Raw genomic sequence first — 23772 nt, 5'->3', positions numbered from 1 at the left:
GCACAGCCCTTTTTTTTTTTTTTAAATCTCTTGCTACAGCGTTCGATGTTTGTTGGACACTCCCCGTCGCAGTAATTTAAACAAGGCATGATGATAATGAATATTTTAACACCTAACTCTGCTTGAATAAACATCGGGGATGTTTGGGGAGCGGCTCAATTTAAAAAGGACCACAAAGTTTGATTGAATTACCTTTTTGCTTCTAATCATTTCTCTCAGTCATCACGGCTGCCTGCTCAAACAATCTCCCGATTATCCTCCTCGGGGCCTTTATTGGAGCTTCCTCCCCTACCTCCACGTCGGCTGTCCGTCTCCTTGACCTTTACATCCGTCTGGCTTGTCTCCTTGCAAATCCTTCGCCCTTAAGCCCACAGCCTTCCCTCCTTTGGCTTAACTGCTGGGCCGTTATTACGTTCCGCCTCCTTCTGCTGTTTCTAACATTCAGAGCTCTAAATGTTTTGACTCACGTGAGCTAATTACGGAACTCCCTCTGTGACTTTTGTCATGGCAATGTCGAGTGGCAGTTAAGGCCCCTCCCACCCCGAGTTTGCCGTTGACTCAGATATAAAAGGCAGCTTTATGAGGGGATTAAGGTACCCCTCAAGTCTTTGGTCGCTGATCCCTTCCGAAATGTACTTTTAGAATATAGTCTCCCCCATCTTCTCTAAGAAAAGCACGTTATTGTTTGTTCCCAACAGTGATAATGTAATGCTTTGACGCCATCTTGTGGCCAAGGAACTACGTTGACGTGAGGTGAGGAGCTTCTCAGAAAATGAGTTGACAGCACTTGAAAATCCATTGCGATATTTTTTTTTTTTTTGCTTCAAAATCCTAACTGTTCTGTTCATTCAACAACAAAACACTGGTAGCTTCAAAAGTCTGAGTGTTGTGAATAAAATCAAAGCTGCAAGGAGTGCTCAACATCCCCTCAGGGCAAAATGGTCAGCGTACGCTCTGATTTACAGTTTAAAACAAATCAAAGCATCAGGACTAAAGGTATTGCATTGAAACATTTCTACCAGTAGGGGGTGCCACTGAGTCTTTTCAGCTCCCGGTGGAGTGAAGTTAAAGGTTGATATTTGTGCTTGTTCCAGGCCAGCAAGTTCTTGGTCTGGTGGAGAACCAGAGTGACTGGTATCTTGGAAACTTATGGAAGAACCACCGACCGTGGCCCGCACTGGGTCGAGGCTTCAACACTGGTGAGTTTTTAATAAGCGTCATAAAAGCGAGCTGCAGAAAATGATTCTATAAAGAGCACCAAGTGGAACAGAACAAGGAAAGCGTTTGTTTGCGGCAGCTTTGTAAATAAAAATAGCATCTACCAGGACTAATGGCATGTTTTTAAAGTAAAATAAAAATGACTCCTCTAATTATCGCGTTCGTACCATGATAGTATTTGGAGGTGTCACTTTTGGTGAGGCTACGTGACGGAATAAAGCAACGGATATCTCCGGATCACAACTAATCTATTTCCTTCTTTATCTCTGGAGTCCATTATTAGCATTTGGAAAATGCCGCAATGCATTCACTTCAAATTTACAGCGGTGAGAAGCAGTGGAGGAGCTTCTATTAGTCCAGCAAAGAAGCTTTTTTTTTTTTTAAATAAAAAAAAAAAAAGGGTAAAGTTAAGCACTACTTTCTAGTATGTTTCGAGAGCTCCTTGTGCGAATACAAAAACCCCACAGAGTGCAAAAATGATGAGTCATGCTGCAACACGCTTCACAAAAGCTTGCATTGAAAATGTCATTTCAAAGCCCTTGCAAGGTTGCACCAAGGGTACGTCATTTATTTAAAAATACAAATCTTCTCACGTCATATATATAGTTTTAAATATACAGTGAAGTTCGGATATTCTTTTTGAGTTGGATTTTTATTTGGTGGTTCTTTGTTAGTTGTGGCAAAATAAAACTGTCGCAAAGTTCTCGATCCAAAAGAATTCACGTCCTTGACGAATGCTCGCTCGCGTGTTTTTATACAAAGTACCACCACGAAAAAAAATTCAACTTTCCAAAACAGCTCATAGACATTAAACGCATTTAATAAATGTAAAAAAATATTCTTTATCTCAAAATTTGCATATTTCATTTATCCTGGCCCTGTTCATTGGAGGTCTTCATAACTGGCTAATCTTTCTATTAACCTTTCGAGTTGTTCCACTTCCGGCGAGCCGAGCGGCCGTTTGCAAAGCGGAGAAAAGCGACTCGAAAAAAAGTGTCCAGTCCAGCTGCGGTCGCTCTGCTGCGCGGCGGCATAGCAACAGATGGAGCACAGCGGGATGTGAAGAATGCTCGGGTTGCTCCAATCTTTCCCCCTTGAAAATGGGACGCCTAATTTTATTTGTAGCTGCCAGTAAGATTTATTTTATTAGCAGTGGAAGTGAGAAGTTCTCCCCCTCCTCCTTGTGTTGCCTTTTTTTTTTTTTTCTGGGTACAATTCACGTAGCTGCATTTTAGCATCTATTGCCGGTTTGTTTGCAAGCTTCTCGCCCGCAGCTTTATCTCGGTAAACACACGGCGGGCGATTCGGAGTCTCGTGAATGAGACTTTATCACTTTAAGCGGCGGGGGAGCAGCGGCGATATGAATCTCTCTTGTTTCTTAAGATGTCATATCAAGGCCTGTGTACTTTTTGCAGGGGTGATTTTGCTGCTCCTCGATCGACTTCGAAAGCTGCGATGGGAGCAGATGTGGAGGCTGACGGCCGAGCGGGAGTTAATGAGCATGTTGTCGACTTCCTTGGCGGATCAGGTACGTTCGTTTTAGATTTCGACGCGGCGGGTGGCGCCTTCCGAGGTCAAATTTTAAATTGCAGTAATCACATGTGTTGATTAGTTTTAAGTTTTGGAATCCACAAGTTTAATTTGTCAGAATAAAACAGGCTTGAACGTTATAATATTATTCTGCCGCTCGTCCGCCTCGTTTGTACGCGCCTCCTCGCTCGAAGACAGCTTTCCTTTACAGCACATGAAGAAAGATGAGCACAAAAAAGCCTTTTTGTGTTGTGACATTTGGCTGAGAAAAGCTCGGCTCCGCCAGGCGGGATTTACATTTCATTTATTAACAGCCGAACAGTGGAAGACGCGCTCCGCACGGACGTCCGCTGGAGCACGGCCAAAACGTTGCCGGACGGCCGGCGCCTTTGCGACTACCGCGGCGACATCTGGCCAAGCGTAGCGACGTGTTGCCCGCGCTTTGACAACTCCCCCACTTGCCACTCTCCGACAATCATGTCAGCGCCACAGCGTGATTCACAATAGTCGACCCTGATCGAGCTGAAAAGGCTGCGTGGGCGGGAAACGGTGTGACATCGTACAAGCCGGGGGACACAATGCTAGCAGGCAAGAAATCCAACAAAGAGGAACTATCGAGTTTTGAGCGGGGGGCGTTCGGCACCAAAAATGACACAGCGCTTTTATTCCTCAAAAGTTGATTTCATTTCTTTGTAAAGCTCTGTAATGTTCTGTTTGAACATTTAAGCCTGCGACTATCCGCTGAGCAAAAAAAAAATCTTTCGAGACGGTTTGCTCAGCAGGTAGCTTGCTGTGCACGAGTAATTGGCGCAGTTTTTTTTTTTTTTTGCCTCACGAGGCCTTGAGAGGAATATCTAACGTTTGATATGTTCGGCCACGCGGGGTGAAAATCTCACCGAGTGCCGTGCTACTTGAGCTACGTGCGGGGGGAAGAAATTCTGGTGGTCAATCAAATTGAACCTTCACGTGGAGGCCACCGACAAAGTTCTTTCAAGGAAAAAAAAAATGTTACTATTGTAGTGGATGAAATCAGAAAATAAATCCGTAACAGTTTTAACATTCATTAATAAATTTGATACCACTAGAGGGAGCCCACAGTCAAAATGTATTAAATCACTTTCTTCTAAACAAGGGATTGTCAACTTGGTCTGTGGCCCACTAGTGGTCCATGGCGGTTTTATTGGTGGTCCACAAAATTAGAAATGGAAAATAATTGTAACTCTTAAAAAAAAGTATATCATTTAGATTTGATTAATTTTCCAGCCAATTTTGAGATTTACCCATCCAAATTATGTCAAATGAAACTGAGATTCCCAAAATAGACATACAGATGCAAATAAATAGCCTGTATAGTAAAAAAAAATATATATATAGTAGTAGTATAGTATAGAAAAAAAAGCTTCACTCACCCCTTGGTGAGCCTGTATAGTTAAAAAAAAAAAAAAAAAAAGTATGGTAGTAGTATAGTATATTAAAAAAAAAAGCTTCACTCACCCTTGGTAACATAATGTCTATATTTGAAGTAGGCACTTTTTTTTCCCCAGTGCAAAATCAGTGCAAAATAAAAAAAATATTCCGCCAAAGCAGTGATCCACAACTTGCTTCTTGGTTATAATGGCGGCCGCTTGGACAAAACCAGTTCATCTGAAACGAGGCAACACTGTCATGGTAAACTCGCCCCATTTAGCAATTATGGCTTTTTCGTTTTCACTGGCCAGCCCGCAGCGACGCAGCGCCTTCCCACGATGCATATATTGTCAGGGCATTTCACCGAGACCTTGGTGAACGATCCCCCCCTCCCCCTCCCCCCATTATCCGCGAGCTATCCACCCCTCATCTCGATGAGTGGTACGTTTATGAGATTTTAATTAAACCTTCATTAAGTAAAGTCCCGCAAGGTATGCAGTTTGGAAAATGAACGGGGGTAGCTTCCGGAATCATTTCAGCATTCCATCTGCCTTCCGCCCGATGAGCTACTCCGAAGGTCTGTCAAGATCTCTTTATCGCGCCGTTTATTACGAGGTTATTGAGCTTTTATGTCTCCCATTAGACGCTTGTGGTGGCTGTCACCGACTGTTGCCATGTGAGTCGGAAGATCTTGAGCATTCATCTGAATTTGTTTTTAAATTGGGCGTCATTTGGGAACGTGGTCACATTATTTGGACTCACAAAAAAAGCACCATTTTGAGTCTCGTAATTGTTCATATATCAAAAAAAAAATCACAACACCAGTTCGATATGTGATATTATTATTCCGTACTATTAAAAGTGAAAGCAGGGAGCAACGTATGAACTCGACAGCCACTACACGAGACGTGGCTAAATTATTCACACATGCTGGGATTGAAAAATGCTTTGTAAATCTTCTGAGACGGAATTTAATAAATATTTGAGCCTGGGGCTTAACTCGAATAATTCTATACGTGCTCTTTCATCATATGTGAGGTCCTTCCTCTCGGTCACAGATCCATTTTCCCTAATTTATTATCCAGGGAAATAAATAACTAATGTGAATTTTATCAATATTGCCGCTAGATACACTGATTGTGGCAAAATAAAGCATCTAGAATGATTTAATATGGGAGCTTGCGCCTTGTTAACATGTTTTATATTAACAGTATTTAAACTGTCAACATTTGCTATTTAATGGGTCGCCTCTCCAAATTGGACTGGGGCTCCCCCTGGTGGAATTTCCATTTTGTGATGACAGTTGAGCCCAAAAGACAACACAGTCCATTTATTAAAACGTAAATTATTTTGTGTGTGTGCAGGATATCTTCAATGCTGTGATCAAGCAAAACCCGTTCCTGGTTCACCAGCTGCCGTGCTTCTGGAACGTTCAGCTTTCCGACCACACCCGCTCAGAGAAGTGCTACAAAGACGTGTCGGACCTCAAGGTGAGAGAGCTGGACCGCAGCGTGGGCGATCGCTCCACGTCTCATATTTTCCTCATTATGAAGCACAGATCGAACTTGATTTAAGATCGAATGTGCCCTCGGTGCGGTGCAAAATGTTAATAATGCCTTGAGGCACGAATGAGGTCAAACTCTAAATGAGTCAATAGTTCTGATGGATTGGTCGGGGTTGCCCAAGTGGGCGTACTAGCACATTACTGTATTTTTCCAGATTATAAAATGCGCTGAAAATTCTATTTATAATTGGGTGCGCCTGATCGAAGTTGAATAACATTTGACTTAATTGACCTTGTGAGTTTTTATTATCGCCTACAAACAAAATGAAATTCCCTCTCTCTTTCTTACCAGGTCATCCACTGGAACTCCCCAAAAAAACTAAGAGTCAAGAACAAGCACGTGGAGTTCTTTCGCAATCTTTACTTAACCTTCCTGGAGTACGACGGCAACCTGCTGCGCCGGGAGCTGTTTGGCTGTCCCAGCGAGGCCGATCACAATAGCGAGAATGTGAGTATCCCGTAAATTTTGAAAATTGACACGGAGGACTCTTGTATTTTTAAAATCGTGTGTTAATAATGATCCTCCCTTCATAGCTCCAGAAGACGCTGTCCGAGCTGGATGAAGATGACCCCTGCTACGAGTTCCGCCGCGAACGATTCACCGTCCACCGAACGCACCTCTACTTCCTCCACTACGAGTACGAAGTCACGCCCGACAATGCGGACGTCACGTTAGTGGCGCAGCTCTCCATGGACAGGTGCGGTTTCACACCGTCACTTCCTGTAAATGTGTGATGCACTCAATTTAAAAAAAAAAACAAAAAAACTTAAGAAATAAACAATAACACTTATCGCCCTCTAGTGGTGGGTGAAGGAATCCTATTGTCCCCAAAAAAAGGATGATTCTACGGGAAAGTTTGAAAAACACAATCACAAATTTGTTTTAATTTGTTTTTTGAGTTGATTAGTTGAGGAACTCGTTGATGGAAAGCAAACTGTTGCGCAATTGCAGGGGAAGGAAACACAATGTCAGAATATAAATTGTCAGCTCACTCAAGCAGGAAGCATATGCGGGCAACTGGGAGAAGACAGATAGACACGTTTGGTTGAACAAATTTTGAATTGACAATGCTGAAATACAAATGAGGGAAAGTTTTCACAAAGCGTTTTTTTTTTTGTAAAAGAAGGACAAAATATTGTGATTGTTTAGTGTGTCCTGTGCTGCTTAGACTTCAGATGTTGGAGGCCATCTGCAAGCATTGGGAAGGTCCCATCAGCTTGGCCCTCTACCTGTCCGACGCCGAGGCCCAGCAGTTCCTGCGCTACGCTCAGGGCTCCGAGGTGCTCATGAGCCGAGGCAACGTAGGTTACCACGTGGTCTACAAAGAAGGACAGTTCTACCCGGTCAACCTGCTCCGAAACGTCGCCATGCGGCACGTCAACACACCTTACATGTTCCTGTCCGACATCGATTTCTTGCCCATGTACGGCCTCTACGAATATCTCAGGTAAGAGGAACGTTTTGCGAGTGTACCCGTTGGATTTGTTTGCCGATCACGTGGTGCGTATTTACAGGAAGTCGGTCGTGCAACTCGACATGGCCAACAGCAAGAAAGCACTCGTGGTGCCGGCGTTTGAGACGCTGCGCTATCGCCTCTCCTACCCAAAATCGAAAGCCGAGCTGCTTTCTCAGCTGGACATGGGAACGCTTTTTACCTTCAGGTAGGTAACAGCGGCGTTCATTGATTCTTCAAATTTATGTAAAGAAGGAACTGCAACGTTACCATTTGGCTTGCCGCAGGTACCACGTGTGGACCAAAGGCCACGCGCCCACCAACTTTGCCAAATGGCGGACGGCCACCACGCCCTACAGGGTGGAGTGGGAGGCCGACTTTGAGCCGTACGTCATGGTGAGACGGGACAGCCCCGAGTACGACCGCCGCTTTGTGGGCTTTGGCTGGAACAAGGTGGCGCACATCATGGAGCTGGATGCGCAGGTAAAACACGCTAGTCGCTAGCTAGCTGGTTCTTTTATCACAAACAAGATACTTAGGTTGAATTACCTGACATGATTCGGCTACTACTTCCGAAACATGTCAGGTAATTCAACCTAAGTATCTTGCTTGTGATAAAAGAACCAGTAAAATAATTGACAAGTGAAAACAAAATGAGCATAGTACAACTCGCTAGCTAGCTGCTTCAATTGCTAGCTTTAAAGGGGACGTACAATACTTTGCATTTTGGACATTTAAGGTGAACAGCTTGTGTTTGGGCGTCTTTCAGGGTCTCCAGTTACACTACTTTTTTTTTTTTTAATTATTGATCTATGGGCATCTGCTAATTTATGCTTCACCGATAGCTACAAACTATGTCAAATGCTAATATGTCCTCATTGTCTGTTGAGTGGCCACCTTTGTTCAACCGCTATAGACATAAAAAAAAATAAGTTAAGGTGTAGCCACAGTTCAACCCCCAAGAATCATAATGGCAAGACGCCAACACCCATCCGTCCTCTTCGACAGGCACCAGGAAGTAGCCTGCCACGCTCCAAACACAAATACAACAATCTAGGATTTACTGTCTTTCTTTGTTAACAGTTTGGTCTCGGGAGAGGTCTCCTTCCTGTTGGGTGACATACACCTTATATAATCGTTGGAAAATGACTTCTTCGCAGAGCTATGTGGTGTATTTTAGGGTCATTTGAAAATAAATAACAAAAATAAATTTTCATTATTAGCTCACAGGCTCAGCAACTGATTGGCAAAATTACTTGTATTTTTTTTTTTTGTTGCTGTATTAATAATATTTTGTTATCCCCCCTCTCTCCACAGGAGTACGAATTCGTGGTCCTGCCCAATGCGTACATGATCCACATGCCACACGCGCCCAGCTTCGACATCACCAAGTTCCGTTCCAACAAGCAGTACCGGGTCTGCCTCAAGACCCTGAAGGAGGAGTTCCAGCAGAACATGTCACGGCGCTACGGCTTTGCCGCCCTTAAGTACATGACGGCCGAGAACAACAGCTAGCCACCGCGGGCCCTCGCCGCCCCCAGGCCGCGAGTGACTGTACTGACTCGGTAAGCGTGGGGGGGCGCGAGGGTACACGGACCCGACTCGGACCTTCCTCAAAAACTTTGACTTTAGGTGTGGCGCGTATGGACCGCAGCTTTCAAAGCAAGATCCGGGAAATAGTCACCTCCGCTCGGATTGTGGAATTATTGACGTATGCATGTGGGCGAATGTACACACAGGTGTGTGCGTGCCAGTCAAGGGAGTGACAGCCTTGCGTCCATTCAGTTTTTGCACACCGCGGACACCGTCCAAGTGCCGTGACCACACGTCAAAAGCATTAATTTTTTTTTCCTCTCCTCTAACCGGACATCATCATCATCATCGCGGCGGCGAGACAAATCGGTAAGGATGGAGGGGAGCGACGCGAGCAATCACAATCCATCCTCCTCATTTAAATAGGCAAGGAAAATGGTCGCCAAGTGTAGCGTACTCCCTTGTCATGCGTGTGTGAGTCTTTTCAATCAAAACCTCTGTGTTCACTACAAACTATGATCTACTCCGTTTCACCCTTGCCTCCAGTCTGATGACATTTTTTTTTTTTTGGTGTATTCTCCTTTCAATTGATGTTTGTTTGCAGGTTGCTAAAGATGAAGTCAGAAGGGCAGGAAAACAAGCTTGAATATTTCTAAAGTCTTTACATTCGGCCGAGTTCCAAAGAGTCTGCCTCGAGATAGATTGTGGTCAGTTTTCATTAGTTTCAATATTAATTTAATTAATGTGTTTATTCTTGTGTTTGTTTTTTGACATATGATTTGATCTTGCTTTAAATCCTTTTTTTTTTTATGTTTATTTTATTTTTACTGTTGTTAAACTTGAGGCCAGTGGCCCGCCTTCTTTTGCTCTCATTCACCCGAGAAGAAAGACGCAGAAGGGCCGTCATGCAGGTTTGAGTGTGTGTGTGAGATTTTGGAAGTGTGTGACGCCGAGTGGATGGCTGACTGATGCTGCTACCTGAAATAAAAGTAAAAGTGTCAAACGCTTGCTTGCCTTGGACTATTCCTCACCGTTGTCATGGAAATGCTCTTCTCAAGTTAAATATTTGAAGCTCTCCTCTTTATACTTGGACCCATTTTTTTCCCCATTTTTATGCTAATTTCGCTGTTTCCTTTTACACAGAATCTTCAAAAGTCAAAAATAAAAGTTCAACAATTGTATGTTCATCCTGAAGATCATCTTGTAAGGTCGGGACACGTGTTCTTTCACAGCAACATCCTGCTTTTCAAAATATTAAGAAGTGTGTCTCAGTCCTTTTAGTGTTATCACCAGGAAAATCCACAACCAAGAAAAATTCAAGCACGGACCACAAGTAAGTAATAATTCATGTCTCCATTCACTATCTTCCTACACGGTTTTAAAGACCATCTTGTAACACACTACAAAAGACAGCACCGCGTCCATCACATCTCCAAACTAAAGCCACGTCTGCTCAGATGTTTAATGCGGCGGTCTCTGGTGCCCCCCACCCCCCTCCCTCCCGTCGTCTCCGCCTCAGGCCAGCTACGGTTTGAAGTCGCTCATCAAACGCTAATCATTGCGAATTTCATTAGCTTTCTTCGGGGGGGAACCGACTTTCGTTAATTCGCCCCCGACGCTACTACGGCCGCCGATCCTTGAAATCGCACACTTCCACTCATTTAGACCAAAATAAGAATCTTTGATTCAGATTTCTTTTTTGGGTTCTTACTGACACCTCGTGTTTCATTCGCTAAAGCATCTGTAGCAGAACATAAAAACTGACAGCTCCTGAAATAGGAGGAGACATTTATTATATAACATGAGCTGGCTGACCTTTCCAAATCAGTGACATTTTAAGAGCTACTAATATTTATAAAAATAAAAAAACTTCCGAACTTAACTATCTGTGGAACATGCAGGCGTAACCATTCTTGTATCTGTTAATTATCTTCTTTATCAGGACACTAAATGTTATCTTTGGAAGCAGACACTCATGTCATTTTCTCCATGGTGCTATTTATTGCACCTATTAATTGCTGGAAAAAAAAGACACGTGGCAGTCAAATGAATGGGTGAAAGTTTGTAGCACTAGTCGTGATTTGCGAGGCTGTTTATTTTTGTCAGTGTCGAAATAGGCTCGTCACACTTTACGCCGTCCGCTCAGATAACGTTGCATCATTGCGCCATCCGTGCGTCACTGTACGTCATGATTCGGAAAAAAAATGCTCTAATCTCTCTATTCCATCTTCAGCATCCCATAAACCTTGATCCACCTGTCATTAAGTGCAACTCTATTGTGATCCGATAAATAATGTTATGTCAAGTCTTTATCGCTTTTCATGAGATGATAACAATTCTCTTAGTATGTGCACGTGTTTTTTATTTGAAAAAAAATTATGATATGAAGCGGAATGTTTTGAATTCAATACATTAATCTGAATTTTTTTGGATGGGAAAAAAAAGGAAGCAATCCATAGCAATAATTATAACATTAAAAATTATTGTTTTAATTGTAACTTGTGGACTCCACTTGAAAGATAACAAATGTGCGGCGGGTTAGAAAAATGTTGGCCTTGGTGAAGTCAAACGGGAGAATCGTGCCAGTGTTTATCAGATGTGAGTCACGCCGCTGTCATTTAATGGAGATCAAAAGCTGCACCAAACTTCCAAAACCTTCACTTTGCCTCATGTTTATTTATTTATTTATTTTTTAATGAAACGTGGAGTTAGAAATACCAGTAGAAAAAATTCTGAATGTTTGCTTCTGCCCACTGTACTTGACATACTGTTTTCCTGTGTAAAAAAATATATCTGATAACATATCAGAAGCAATTTGAAATCTGGCCATTAATCAACACCAAAGTGTTTAATTAATCATACACAAATCATTGGCGTGAACTGCCTTCATTCCAAGCAGACATTTCACTAAGGTCATTCGCACAATTACTGTGCTTGTTTGCATTCCAGCTCAATTTCACTGAAACTCGTGCACAGCACCAACCCACACACGTTGACCACAACATTGCAATAAATCCTGATCCATCTTGTTTTAGCAAATTTTGAAATTATATATAAATTCTGGCGTCATAAATTAGATGTTTTAAGGTTTTTATTGTCTGTTTAATATTGAATAATGGAGTCCCTCAAGGCTCTGTCCTCAGTTTATTAATTTTACAATTGGTTTTAATTTATCACAAGTGTCTGAAAAAAATTTTTTGACATTGCTTTATACTGTATCTGCCATCTGATCAATGTTTTGAAGCCTCTTTCTGACTTGTTTCCATTAACCTCCTAAAATATCCAAACACGGTGTTGTTGTTGACCTTTGGCAACACCCCCACCCCGCTTAAAAACCTCCTTCTAACAATGGCCTGTCCTGTCCCGTCCCGTCCCTCCTCCAGGGGCCGAAAAGTTTCGAAGACAGATATCAGCGAGAACAATGGTCAAGGATAAGGCAGGCATCCAAACGCAAGGGATCCCTTCGTCATTACTGTTAATAATTACAGCCGACAGTCGCAACTGCTGCGTACTTTATTGATGGCTGAACAGCGGGACATCGCAGTTGCGCTCCAAATGCAGGAGGAGGCGGAAAGGCCAGTGGAAAGTTGGAATTTGTAGCACTATCAGGTAGGTGGCAACACGGTAGGATTCAATGTGGCCTATTCTAAAATTGGTGGATAATTTCAGGACTTTTTTGAGAAATTCACAAATTATTTTGCAAATTTTTTTGTCTTCATAAAAAAATTAAAGTATATATATATATATAAAATTAAAAAATGATTGGCACATTTTTTATGAGATTTTATTTGTCATATAGTTTCTGTTCGGTGATACTAAAAAAAGCCTATTTCAAAGATAGTGCTGAATAAATCCTTAATTTTAAATAAAGTAAAACAATATTTAAATACTAATTTAATTTTACAGTGACCAGGTTGCATGTTTGTGTTTTTATTCAAAGTACATGCTAGCTGCATTAGCTACTATTTTTATGGGTCAAGACAAACTCATCATCTTGCAAGTTTTCACAAACGTGTTGAGAAATACAACTTTCGAACATTATTACAAAAATTTAAAACATGTCTGATAAAATTCTGTTGAATAGACAAAAGTTCAAACCAGATCTAAAGATAATTTCAAAATAACTTTCACTAAATTCTATCTGACAACAAATGTACTTACCTCAAGTTGTGCTTTTGAAATTTCATTTTGGAGAGACTGAATTTGTCCTCCAATTCTGGAATGACCCACATCATCTAAAGGGGGTGTTCTATTGTAGGTTAGAGGGAAGTGGTTCATTGAAAGCAACACTGTCTGGCATTGCTCTCTATTTATCAAATCTGACAAGTGATCCAGACCTCAAGCGCTTTCCCATCTGGACCTTTGTTTTTAGCGGCGTCAAAGGTGATCTCATGTTTAAATGTGCTTAAATGGATCTAGGCAGAAGCAGCAGCAGGTCCTCGGACGTACCGCAGGTTCTCAGGATGCAAGCAACGGGCGACCAGTACCTGGTGGCGCGCTCCCTGTACTCGGAGGAGTCGTTTGCCGAGGAGCACAAGAAGGTCTACAGGCACCGCAAGACCGCGCTAGACCACGTCAAGCAGTACTTCACGTGAGACATCACACGCACTTTGAAATGTTGGTAGATAACGTGTTCGAGTCTTATCTACTTTCCAGGTTCAAACTCGTGCTAGTGTAAAAAAAGGAAAAATCGTTATCGATCGGGCCAATTTTTGAAAAGCATTTCAATACGCTTAACGTCATTCAGGTGTTGATTCATGGTGGTTCTAACCTTGAACTTTTTCACCGATCGTTTAAAAATGTCTTCTGTATCTTACTTGTATTGACTCTCATTAGATTTGCCTTTTTTTTAAAATATTTTGTCATTGTAGGTGTGATGCCAGACGTGCCAAAAATGCCGTTTTGTCTCTGCTTCCCATCATCGGCTGGATTAAGATCTACAGGATTAAAGAGTGGTTGCTGAGTGATATTGTTTCAGGAGTCAGTACTGGACTTGTCGCCGTGCTACAAGGTTTGGATCAACCGTTGATTATTTTGTTTTCTAAGTGTCACTTCAATTAACTGCTTGAAGCAAGCACCCTGTGCCTCTTCAGAGAAATTAGTAAACGGGACTTTTATATATTTTTTTAGTCTGATTCCAGTTTGATGTGTTCGTTTAGGTTTGGCCTACTGTCTCCTGGCTTCCCTTCCACCCTGGTACGGGCTCTTCTCTGCTTTCTTCCCAGTTGTCATTTATTTTTTCCTCGGAACCTCCAGACACATCTCAGTGGGTAAGGCCGTTCTTTTTTTACGGCCACGTCTCCCTTTGAGTCTCATGGTTTCCTTTTCTGAAGGTCCGTTCCCGGTGTTGTGTCTGATGATCGGCTCGGTGGTCACCAGGCTGGTACCGGACGAAGGCCCGGCAGTTAACATTACAGGTTTTGAAGGTCTCACCATGGATGAGCAGCGAGTTCTGGTGGCCTCCTCTGTGACCTTCCTTGTGGGAATCATGCAGGTGAAACTTCCTTGCTATTGAAATTAATTTGAGGGTTTTCCCCAAAAAACACTTTCACATAAAATTGTCAAGAACCCATGCGTGAAAAGACACAGCCTGAAATTCCTTTCATATAAAAATCAGGCTTCCCTCTTGGGTTCCAGTCGTAAAGTCCTTCTCACCCGCCCCTTGCCCAATCACTACTGGTGTGCCTCAGGGCTCCGTCTTTAGGCCCCTGCTCTTCCGTTATCACAGCAAACATCTCCTTTGGGCTTTGCCACCACCTTGTGGCATCTGTACTCTCCCTGCGACTTATTCGATCTATTTTTGAAGACACAAATGATGAGGTTTTTCCACATTTTTATGTGTGTCTGGTAGTTGGCGATGGGGGTCCTGCAGGTGGGTTTCGTGGTGATGTACCTGTCCGACACTCTGGTGTCTGGCTTCACCACAGCGGCCGCCATTCACATCCTGGTGTCCCAGCTGAAGTTTGTGCTGGGCCTACAAGTCCCTGGAATGAGTGGCCCGCTCTCCATTATTTACGTAAGCTAGTAAAAAGCTTAGGTTTTATCTTAGCGTGTGATTCTTATGTTGTTTTTTTCTTGACAGACTTTGGAGGTCATCTTCTCCAAGATCGAGTCCACCAACGTTTGCGACGTGGTTATCTCCTTGGTGATCATGGTGGTGGTGTTCATCGTGAAGGAGCTGAATGATCGATTCAAAGCCAAGTTACCTGTTCCCATCCCCATCGAGGTTATCATGGTGAGGGGCTCGATCATCACTAATCTGTTTTGTGATTGATTTCTGGTTTCTTTCCAGCTCTAAAGCAGTTCATGTGTTCCCCAGACTGTCATCGCTTGTGGTGTTTCTTACGCGTTCGACTTCAGGACCAAGTATAAAATCGACGTCGTGGGTCATATTCCAAAAGGGTACAGTACTGACCTCAGCCACCGACAGCATCAATCGGAAGAATCCATCCCGATTGTTGATGTTCCTTCTCAGGTACGAGCCTCCAATGGCCCCAAACCTGCACATCTTCCAAGAGACGGCCGTGGAAGCCTTCCCGATGGCCATCGTGGGTTTTGCTGTGGCCTTCTCTGTGGCTAAAGTCTATTCAGTGAAGCACGACTACACCATTGATGGAAACCAGGTGCACAGAACAGAATTTTTTTTTTTTTTTTTTAATAATCACATAGAGTTAAAAAAGCAATTTTAATATTTCTCTCCAGGAGCTGATCGCTTTTGGGGTCAGCAACATTTTCGGCGCGTCCTTCAAATCTTTTGCATCTAGTACAGCTCTGTCTCGAAGTGCAGTGCAAGAAAGTACTGGTGGAAAAACACAGGTAACCTGATTTTTTTTTTTTTTTTTCACACACAGTTCATTTCAATACATTCAATATGATTCTCACTTCTCCAGATCGCAGGTTTGCTCTCAGCCATCATCGTGATGATCGTCACCTTAGCCATCGGTTTTCTCCTGGACCCCCTGCCAAAGGTTGGCTCCGCCCCCATCCCCTTTTGCTTTTTTGTTTACACTTCCCTTAACCCGTGTTCCCGACAGTCCGTGCTGGGCGCGGTGGTCATCGTCAACCTGAAAGGAATGCTCATGCAGTTTCGAGAGGTCCCGTATTTGTGGAGGCGGGACAAGTCGGACTGTGTAAGTGGATTGATATTGATGTTGAATAAATTTGTGTTTCATTTGGTGGTTTTTTTTTGTTTTAATATACAGATTGTATGGCTGGGCACGTGTATTGCAGCCATCTTACTTGGATTGGATCTTGGTCTGGCCGCAGGTCTCGGTGTGGAACTACTTAGTGTCGTCCTCAGAGCTCAGTTGTGAGTCTCTAATCAAATCTTCTGCTTGTATCAGTTGGTGGGAGAGGAGCGACATTATATTCCTTCTTGTCACTTGTTGCTAGGCAGATTTCAGAGTCAGCACTATGAGCTAGATTAGGCTAACTAGATTTTTGTTTTTTTTGCAATTTAATATGTTATGACTGCAATAAAAAAAAAACTTTTCTGGCCACTTTTTTTTTTTTTACAGAAATTGTTTTTTGAATTTTATTTCTTCTACTGTAACTCAGCCCCCGCTGCAGCGTGCTGGCCAACATTCACGGCACTGATCTCTACAAGGACCGAAAAGACTATGTTGATGTAAGATGGCGATGGCACAAGTGGACTGACTATTTTAAAAACTCAAATCCAAATGTATTCCTTCTCCAGATATACGAGCCAGAAGGAGTGAAAATCTTCCGTATCCCGTCGCCGATCTTCTTCGCCAATATCGAGTTCTTCAGAAGCAAACTGGTGGAAGCTGTGCGTCTATCGTTTTGTTTGTTTATCTTTTTAAATGTCATTTGTGTCTCATAATTTTTTTCAAATGTCCAACACAGGTTGGATTCAATCCACTGAGAATCCTCAGGAAGCGAAATAAAGCGCTGCGCTTGATCCGGAAACTTCTTAAGAAAGGTTATCTCCAGTGGACATCGGTACGTGATAACCTGCTCGTATATAAAAAAAAAAAATGGACATGTTGAGTGTAACAATAACAACATAGTTGTTTTCCACAACACACACGCAGTCGAAAGTCATAAATACTACAACACATCATAACTGTTTACGGCGACAAAGATTAGATAATAGTTTGAGATTCGCCAGACTCAGCACTCGTGTACAATCCACCTTGTGTCATGTTCTTGTGTACTTTAAAATATTAAACATCAGCAGCGGCAGAAAACAAAGCAACATTTTCCCCGTCCAAAGCCAGAACATGTGGGAAAGTGGCCTAAGGTCATATTTCCTATCCCAGAACGGCTTCCTGAACACCTCATGCGGCCCCATCAACGAGTCGGTTGAGTTTGAAAGCAACACGGAGGAACTGGACCTGCCTGCCAACTTCAAGGACCTGCCCGCCCGCGTGGACTGGAACGCCGAGCTTCCCGCTAACATTGTCGTCCCCCGCGTGGACCTGCACAGTCTGGTGCTGGACTTTGCGGCCGTATCCTTCCTGGACATCTCCGCTCTTAAGGGTCTCAAAGCGGTCAGTTCATTTTCCAGCATGAGCTTTGAACGTCTCCTCATTGTGCGATCCTCTCATTTGCTGCAGGCTCTCAAAGAATTTATCCGCGTTGAAGTGGACGTCTACATTGTCGCTTGTGATCGTAAATATTAATTTCTGCGTTTTAGTTTTCCCAAATACACAGCACAATCATTTTTTTAATTATTCTTTTTATTTTTAGCGTACATCCTGGACAAATTGCACCAATGCAGCTTCTTTGATGACGAAGTGCAGCCGTCCATATTCTTCCTGACGCTGCACGACGCCGTGCTGCACATCCTAAACAAACATCCCGAGTGCTCCCAAAAGAAATCCCGCTACGACAAGGTAGTGAGAAGCCCCCCCGGTTACTTTCAATAAAAACTTTATTGCATTTCTCAATCATTGTGTATGTTGCATTGATCATTTTATTTGCAGATTCCAACAATGGTGACGGTCCACCATCCTATGGGGAGTCTCAGGAACAGAGATAAGAATGTAAGCATTACAAATACTCTTATTAAAATCATTTTTGACGTTCAGAATAAAAAATGAATGAGTGAAAATCTCAATTCAGAGATTTTTGTTGGATGGCGACAAAGATGACATTCATTATTTTATCCACAGGCAGCAGATCCAGAAACCAAGTTCTAACTTCTACGTGATTCCCTTATTTTATTTTTTAATAAATCTCCAACAGCGAAGAGAAAGTTTATTTTAATTTCCAGATCAGCTATTTAGAGCACAGCGCACTTATACCGCATGTAATGCTTTTGCCTTGACTTGACAATCTGTATGTAAGCCTTTGAAATGTATGCAAAGGGATAATTTGATGTGTTCGTACTCTGCGTAGCTATTTGCGGACGTGTTGAAATTGATTTTTATATACTTGTATATTTTCAGGATGATGAGAATAAATTAAGTTTTTGGAACATCTTGTTGTGAAACATTTTATACTTGAATAAATGTGTGACAAAAAATGTTTTTAAAAGATGAATTTCATGTGTACTGTGTTCTGATTCATTTTAATTTATTTTTCAAGTGTACAGTAATCGGATGAGTATCAAAACGTGAATGGGCCGAGCCTCATCAGATAGCAAATGATCAATCATAAAAGTATCTTCTTTTGTCAATGATTATAAGTGGCGCATCAGAAAAGATGATGCGACCGATGTGGAGATTCTAGATTAGATACACGGACGGGCAAAGGTGCAACACTTTCATCGAGGAGACATGAAGTTGACTTCAAGGAAACCCTACGCGGTCACCCGGCCGACGTATTCCGAGGACAGCTTTGCGGAAGACCACCCAAAAATCCCACGCTTGCACAAAACCCCATCGAGCCACGTTAAAGATTACCTGACGTAAGTCGCCGCCGCTCCTTCCTCTTTGACATCTCGACTCGTTTTGTTTATCCCACACCAGATGCGACTCGAAGAGAGCCAAAAATGTGGCGCTCTCCCTCCTCCCCATTGTCGGCTGGATGAAAGCGTACCGAATCCGAGAGTGGCTGCCGGGGGATCTTCTATCCGGGGTCAGCACGGGCATGGTGGCAGTCATGCAAGGTGAAAAGCGGAAAAATCCATCTGCATCGCTTTGTTGTGTTCCACTAAGAGGATCTTGTGGTCTCCATCAGGACTGGCTTTTTCTATGCTGGCCTCGCTTCCTCCCAGTTATGGCCTCTACACCGCTTTCTTCCCCATGCTCACCTACTTCTTCCTCGGAACGTCCAGGCACATATCTGTCGGTAAATCCTTCTTCATATCTCTTCAAACAATTGGGAAAATATTCATTCTGCTTCATTTAACAAGATGGTTAATTATGAAGAAAATGTTTGACAGTATCAGCGTGATTAGTTTTAAAGATGGTCCTGACTTCCCGTAGGCTCGTTCCCGGTGCTTAGTTTGATGGTAGGCGCCGTGGTGACCCGCCTGGTCCCGGAAGACGGACCACCTGCCAACATCACAGACTTTGAAGGGTTGACGCCGGACCACCAGAGGGTGCTGGTTGCCTCCTCTGTGACTTTTCTCATGGGGCTCTTCCAGGTAATGTTCTGAACAATTACCTGTGATTATTTTGCTCACCACTAGAGGGAGCCTACACCAATTCTTTATTTCCCACGCAGCTGGCCATGGGGGTTCTCCAGGCGGGCTTTGTGGTGGTGTACCTCTCAGACACGTTGGTGTCCGGGTTCACCACAGCGGCTGCCGTCCACATCGTGGTGTCTCAGCTCAAGTTCGTGTTGGGCTTGACCGTGCCAGGCATTAACGGGCCGCTCTCCATCATTTATGTGCGTCCAATTCATCATGGATCCCAAAGTTGGTGGTGTAGTCAATTTTGAGCTGTGGCCTATTGCGTGCAGACCCTGGAGAAGATCTTTGTCCAGATCACATCCAGCAACGTGTGCGACCTGATAATGTCAGTGGTCATCATGCTCGTGGTGTTCGTCGTCAAGGAGCTGAACGAGCGTTACAAAGCCAAGCTGCCTGTACCCATTCCCATTGAAGTCATGATGGTATGTAATACTTTCATTACCAAAATGATAATAAAATCTAAATTTTTTTCTCTCTCTCTCTCTGCCTAGACCGTTATAGCGTGCGGAGTGTCATACGGCTTCACCTTTGAGACCAGATATGGAGTCGACGTTGTGGGCAAAATGCTAAGTGGGTGAGTTGCACCAAGATCGATCTTCTATGACAAGCCACAAGAGCACTTCTTTAGCGTTCCCTTTGGTTCATCTTCAGGTACGAGACTCCGATTGCCCCCAGCGTGGAAGTCTTCCAGGAGAGCGCCGTGGAGGCTTTTCCCATCGCCATCGTGGGCTTTGCGGTGGCCTTTTCCGTGGCCAAAGTTTACGCCATCAAACATGATTACACCATAGACGGCAACCAGGTCAGTCGCTGATATTTAAAATAAATAAATATGACTCATGAAATTGTGCAATTAGGAGCTGATTGCATTCGGCGTGAGCAACATGTTCGGCGCCAGCTTCCGCTCGTTTGCCGCCAGCACGGCTCTCTCCAGGACGGCCGTGCAGGAGAGCTCGGGAGGCCGAACGCAGGTTACTGCTCGCTTTCCCGCCCGCTGCAACCCTCTGATGACAATAACTTTTTTTCATGTCCACGAATTCAGATCGCAGGGCTCATATCAGCCATGATTGCGATGATCGTGACCGTGGCGCTTGGCTTTCTGCTGGAGCCGCTTCCCAAGGTAACACGTGGCATTGCCTCTATTATATCTTTGAATTAATATTTATTTCTTATGCAGTCGGTCCTGGGGGCGTTGGTGCTGGTGAACCTAAAGGGCATGTTGATGCAGTTCCGAGACATCCCCTACCTGTGGCGGAGAGATAAACATGAATGTGTGAGGACAGTGATGACGACATTTTTTTATCCCCTCATGTTGCCCGAAAGCGAGCCTCAATTATGACCCATGTGCGTACAGGTGGTGTGGGTGGGCACGTGTATCAGCTCCATCCTGCTGGGACTGGATCTCGGACTGGCGGTCGGCTTGGGAGTGGAGCTCCTCACGGTGGTCTTCAGGACTCAATTGTAAGAGATCAGAACAGAAACAACAACTGGAGATCTGAATCTTGCTTCAAATTTCTCTTCAGTCCACGCTGCGCCATCTTGGCAAACATCCCCGGAACTGACTTCTACAGGGATCGTAAAGACTACCTACATGTAAGTAGTCGCGTGATAATTTTTTTTTTTTTTGGACAATCATTGTTTTGTTTGTTCTTGTGAAGATACTTGAACCCAAAGGAGTGAAAATCTTCCGAATCCCCGCTCCCATCTTCTTTGCCAATATTGACTTTTTGCGGGACAAGCTTATAGAGGCCGTACGTATTCTTCTGACATACTTTTGACATGACCAGTCAACTTTCTGCTTCCATCCAATCAACACTTTGTTGTTCTAGGTTGGCTTTAACCCTCTGAGGGTTCTGCGGAAGAGGACCAAGGCTTTGAAAAAAATGAGGAAGCAGGAAGAGCTGATGAAGGAGGTCATACCTCAAGTGTAACGCGTCGTATTCAAAACGAGCTGGTCCCTGAAAACATTTCCTGTTCCATGTGACCCAGAAAGCCGGGAAGGATTTGGAATTTTGCAAGCCGCCGTGCGACCCACAGCTTCATCCGTTGGATCTCCACAGCCTCATTTTGGACTTCTCTGCCGTCTCCTTCCTGGATATCTCCGCTCTCAAGGGGCTCAAAACAGTATGATGCTGATTTTAACATGGCAAGATCCAAAAATGTCTATTTTTGAACACGTGTTTCCCCTCTGCTTCCCGAAAGGCTCTCAAAGAGTTCATACGAGTTGACGTGGCTGTTTACATAGCGTCATGTGATGGTGAGATTCATCTGTTTCACTCACTTTTATGTACTTGTGCCGTTCTTTCACACCATTCATGTGTTGACAGTGTGCATACTGGAGAAACTCCAGAGCTGCATGTTCTTTGACGATGACATTCAGACGTCTATGTTCTTCCCGAGCATCCATGACGCCATGATGCACGTGCAGGACAAACACAAGTTGGACACTGTAGACAACTACTTGGTAAGATAAATCAAAGTGAGTGTGATTGTTGTAATGCTGTGTTTTGGTTTTGACTGTTTGTCTTTTCTTGTTTCAGCCACTAGAAACCAAAATGTAGAAGTCCTCAACATTCATGCTCATCCTTTTTAAATAAAAGAAATATTCTGAAAAAATGCACGTCACAATAAAATCGGATCCTCTTCGTTGTGTCAGAAAATTTCTCATTCACACAAATATGTATGCACTTCCCTGCATTTTTTGCATGTGCCCATCACGACGCAAATGATAAATTTAGACATCCACTTTGCTTTGCTTCACCAGTAAGACCTCAAGACCTACTTTAACAGCAGGTAGGTAAAACCAAATCAAGTAATACTGCATTTTTATTTTAAATGACAGCAGTGGACTGGAAAAGAATGACACCACCTCAGTGAGATCTTGCATTAGGTAGTATTGCCCCCTAGCGGCTGTATAACAGCAGTACAGGAACAAATTGACAGCTTGATGTCTTCACAGGCAGACTGGGTGGCAAACAGTTTCACAGTTCTTGGACCTTCAGTGAAGGAAAAAACATACACACACACACTTTGATGATTTTACTGGTCTAGCTTTACACTCCAGATGACATTTACAGCCTGAACATTGTGGGCTTTTCCCGATGTGCATAAGCCGCACGCCAGTCTCCTGTGGTGCAAAGTTTGGACCCAGGCTATGCAAGACAACTTGAGCAAACAACTCGTCACAAAGGGGCAGACGACAGTCTGGATGGGGGTCCAGTATGGCTCCTACCAGTGAGCGGTGCATTCAACAATTCTTGAGCACAACGATTTTCTCTACAGTACAGAAAAAGAGATGTTTATGCATTGCTTGTTTTGTAAGTCTTTTCTTTTTTTTAAATCGTGCTTTTGACGGTGGCGGGGGGTTCACCAGTTTTCATTTGGAACACTCAAAGTGGGTGCGGCTGCTGTAACAAATTGATTTCTTACATGCGTGTCCAAATAAACATCTCTACAACCCCACCAAATGTACAGTACTTTTGCTCTTCTGTTAATGCTGTAAATATGTTTATTACCAGGTTTCTCTGTGTATCAATTTAACTTCTGTAGGTACACCTTACGGTTAATCTGTACCTAATGAAGTGTCCGTGCGTGACGTCACAAATCAACCAGCCAATCAGGAGGTGGAGCATTTTTCAGTTCCCAGTTAAGTTTTGACCCAGATTTTTCCCTAATGAAGTGACCTGTTATGAAGTACACATAAAAGTAGTGGTGTACCTAATGGAGTGTCCGTGAGTGACGTCACAGAGCAACCAGCCAATCAGGAGTTTGGGGCCTTTCAGTTTCAGTTAAGCTTTGACCATGATTATTCCCTAATGAAGTGGCCTGATATTGTCCGAGTGACGTCACAGATCAACCAGCCAATCAAGAGGTGGGGGTGAGGGCGGGTGGGGCACTTTTCACTTTCAGTTAACCTTTGACCCTGATTATTCCCTAATGGTGTGGCCTGTTATTCGGTACACTTGAAAGCGCTGGTGTACCTACTGCAGTGTCCGTGAGTGACGTCACAGATCAACCAGCCAATCAGGAGGTGGGGGTGAGGGCGGGTGGGGCACTTTTCACTTAAACCAGGGATGTCGAGCTCCAGTCCTCAGGGGGCCGCGTTCCAATATGTTTTCCAAGTCACCCTCGTTAAACACACCTGAGTGAAAAGTTGAGGGCATTTTCATGTGCTCCAGGAGCCCAACTTTTCACGCAGGTGCACTTAACGAGGGAATGTTGTTGTTTTTATGGTGACTGTGTTCTTGTACAAGATGAACATACAGTATAATATAAGGGCAGCTGGAAACCACAAATAAATACATGCTGTCCTGATTGATGATAAGACTTGGATTAAAGTTTTTTCATGAGCATATTTTAACAAATTTGCCAGGGGTATCAAACGCCAATCCTTGGGGGCCGCGTTCCAATATGGTTTCCAAGTGACCCTCGTTAAGCGCACCTGCGTGAAAACTTTTAGCTCATTT

The 23772-nt window shown here is 43.5% G+C and overlaps 3 protein-coding genes across 8 annotated transcripts in view; all 3 read left to right on the top strand.

Annotated features, from left to right (window-relative positions):
- The window catches only part of large1 (LARGE xylosyl- and glucuronyltransferase 1), a 95251-nt gene extending 85542 nt beyond the window's left edge, over positions 1-9709 (top strand). For 2 of the 3 annotated variants that reach the window (XM_049760662.1, XM_049760663.2), the window contains 9 exons: positions 1095-1199; positions 2634-2746; positions 5520-5645; positions 6012-6167; positions 6254-6417; positions 6889-7167; positions 7235-7381; positions 7461-7656; positions 8491-9709. In XM_049760662.1, the coding sequence (XP_049616619.1) occupies positions 1095-1199; positions 2634-2746; positions 5520-5645; positions 6012-6167; positions 6254-6417; positions 6889-7167; positions 7235-7381; positions 7461-7656; positions 8491-8688 (1484 nt within the window). In that variant the 3' untranslated portion in view covers positions 8689-9709. The remainder of the gene's footprint in view (positions 1-1094; positions 1200-2633; positions 2747-5519; positions 5646-6011; positions 6168-6253; positions 6418-6888; positions 7168-7234; positions 7382-7460; positions 7657-8490) is intronic. The other variant, XR_007489530.1, reaches the window with a different exon arrangement.
- Positions 9710-9860: 151 nt separating this feature from the next.
- On the top strand, positions 9861-18150 carry slc26a3.2 (solute carrier family 26 member 3, tandem duplicate 2). 4 transcript variants are annotated; one of them, XM_049760666.1, is made up of 20 exons: positions 9861-12315; positions 13130-13297; positions 13578-13717; positions 13866-13976; positions 14040-14200; positions 14558-14722; positions 14789-14941; positions 15026-15108; positions 15182-15329; positions 15409-15522; positions 15597-15674; positions 15741-15836; positions 15909-16015; positions 16264-16333; positions 16403-16495; positions 16573-16668; positions 16989-17340; positions 17419-17564; positions 17655-17714; positions 17844-18150. In XM_049760666.1, the coding sequence occupies exons 2-20, from the start codon at positions 13170-13172 to the stop codon at positions 17868-17870; spliced, it is 2328 nt and encodes a 775-aa protein (XP_049616623.1). In that variant the 5' UTR covers positions 9861-12315; positions 13130-13169; the 3' UTR covers positions 17871-18150. The 4 variants fall into 4 exon arrangements, with proteins under 4 accessions (XP_049616623.1, XP_049616625.1, XP_049616621.1 ...); XM_049760668.1 differs by having other exon boundaries at positions 9861-13297; positions 16989-17219; positions 17286-17340; XM_049760664.1 differs by having other exon boundaries at positions 9861-13297.
- A 439-nt stretch (positions 18151-18589) lies between these two features.
- LOC125992084 (chloride anion exchanger-like) lies at positions 18590-22761 on the top strand. The gene is made up of 18 exons (XM_049760670.2): positions 18590-18781; positions 18853-18963; positions 19101-19261; positions 19342-19506; positions 19579-19731; positions 19801-19883; positions 19961-20108; positions 20164-20277; positions 20349-20426; positions 20484-20579; positions 20661-20767; positions 20830-20899; positions 20965-21057; positions 21136-21219; positions 21296-21430; positions 21509-21563; positions 21634-21770; positions 21847-22761. The coding sequence occupies exons 1-18, from the start codon at positions 18700-18702 to the stop codon at positions 21865-21867; spliced, it is 1893 nt and encodes a 630-aa protein (XP_049616627.1). The 5' UTR covers positions 18590-18699; the 3' UTR covers positions 21868-22761.
- The last annotated feature ends 1011 nt before the right edge of the window (positions 22762-23772 follow it).

Source organism: Syngnathus scovelli, chromosome 22 (genome assembly GCF_024217435.2).
Source record: "Syngnathus scovelli strain Florida chromosome 22, RoL_Ssco_1.2, whole genome shotgun sequence".
NCBI lineage: Eukaryota > Metazoa > Chordata > Actinopteri > Syngnathiformes > Syngnathidae > Syngnathus > Syngnathus scovelli.
Note: the sequence above shows the minus strand (reverse complement) of the source record. Positions and strands in the feature narration are given on the sequence as shown.

Coding starts and splice junctions, on each gene's coding strand:
- LOC125992084 (XM_049760670.2), top strand. CDS start 18,700: ATGAAAGCGTACCGAATCCGAGAGTGGCTGCCGGGGGATCTTCTATCC. Junction 20,580..20,660: donor GGAGAGATAAACATGAATGT/GTGAGGACAGTG, acceptor ATGTGCGTACAG/GTGGTGTGGGTGGGCACGTG. Junction 21,771..21,846: donor ACACTGTAGACAACTACTTG/GTAAGATAAATC, acceptor TTCTTGTTTCAG/CCACTAGAAACCAAAATGTA.
- slc26a3.2 (XM_049760664.1), top strand. CDS start 13,116: ATGGATCTAGGCAGAAGCAGCAGCAGGTCCTCGGACGTACCGCAGGTT. Junction 14,201..14,557: donor TCCTTGTGGGAATCATGCAG/GTGAAACTTCCT, acceptor TGTGTCTGGTAG/TTGGCGATGGGGGTCCTGCA. Junction 17,715..17,843: donor TCAGGAACAGAGATAAGAAT/GTAAGCATTACA, acceptor TTTTATCCACAG/GCAGCAGATCCAGAAACCAA.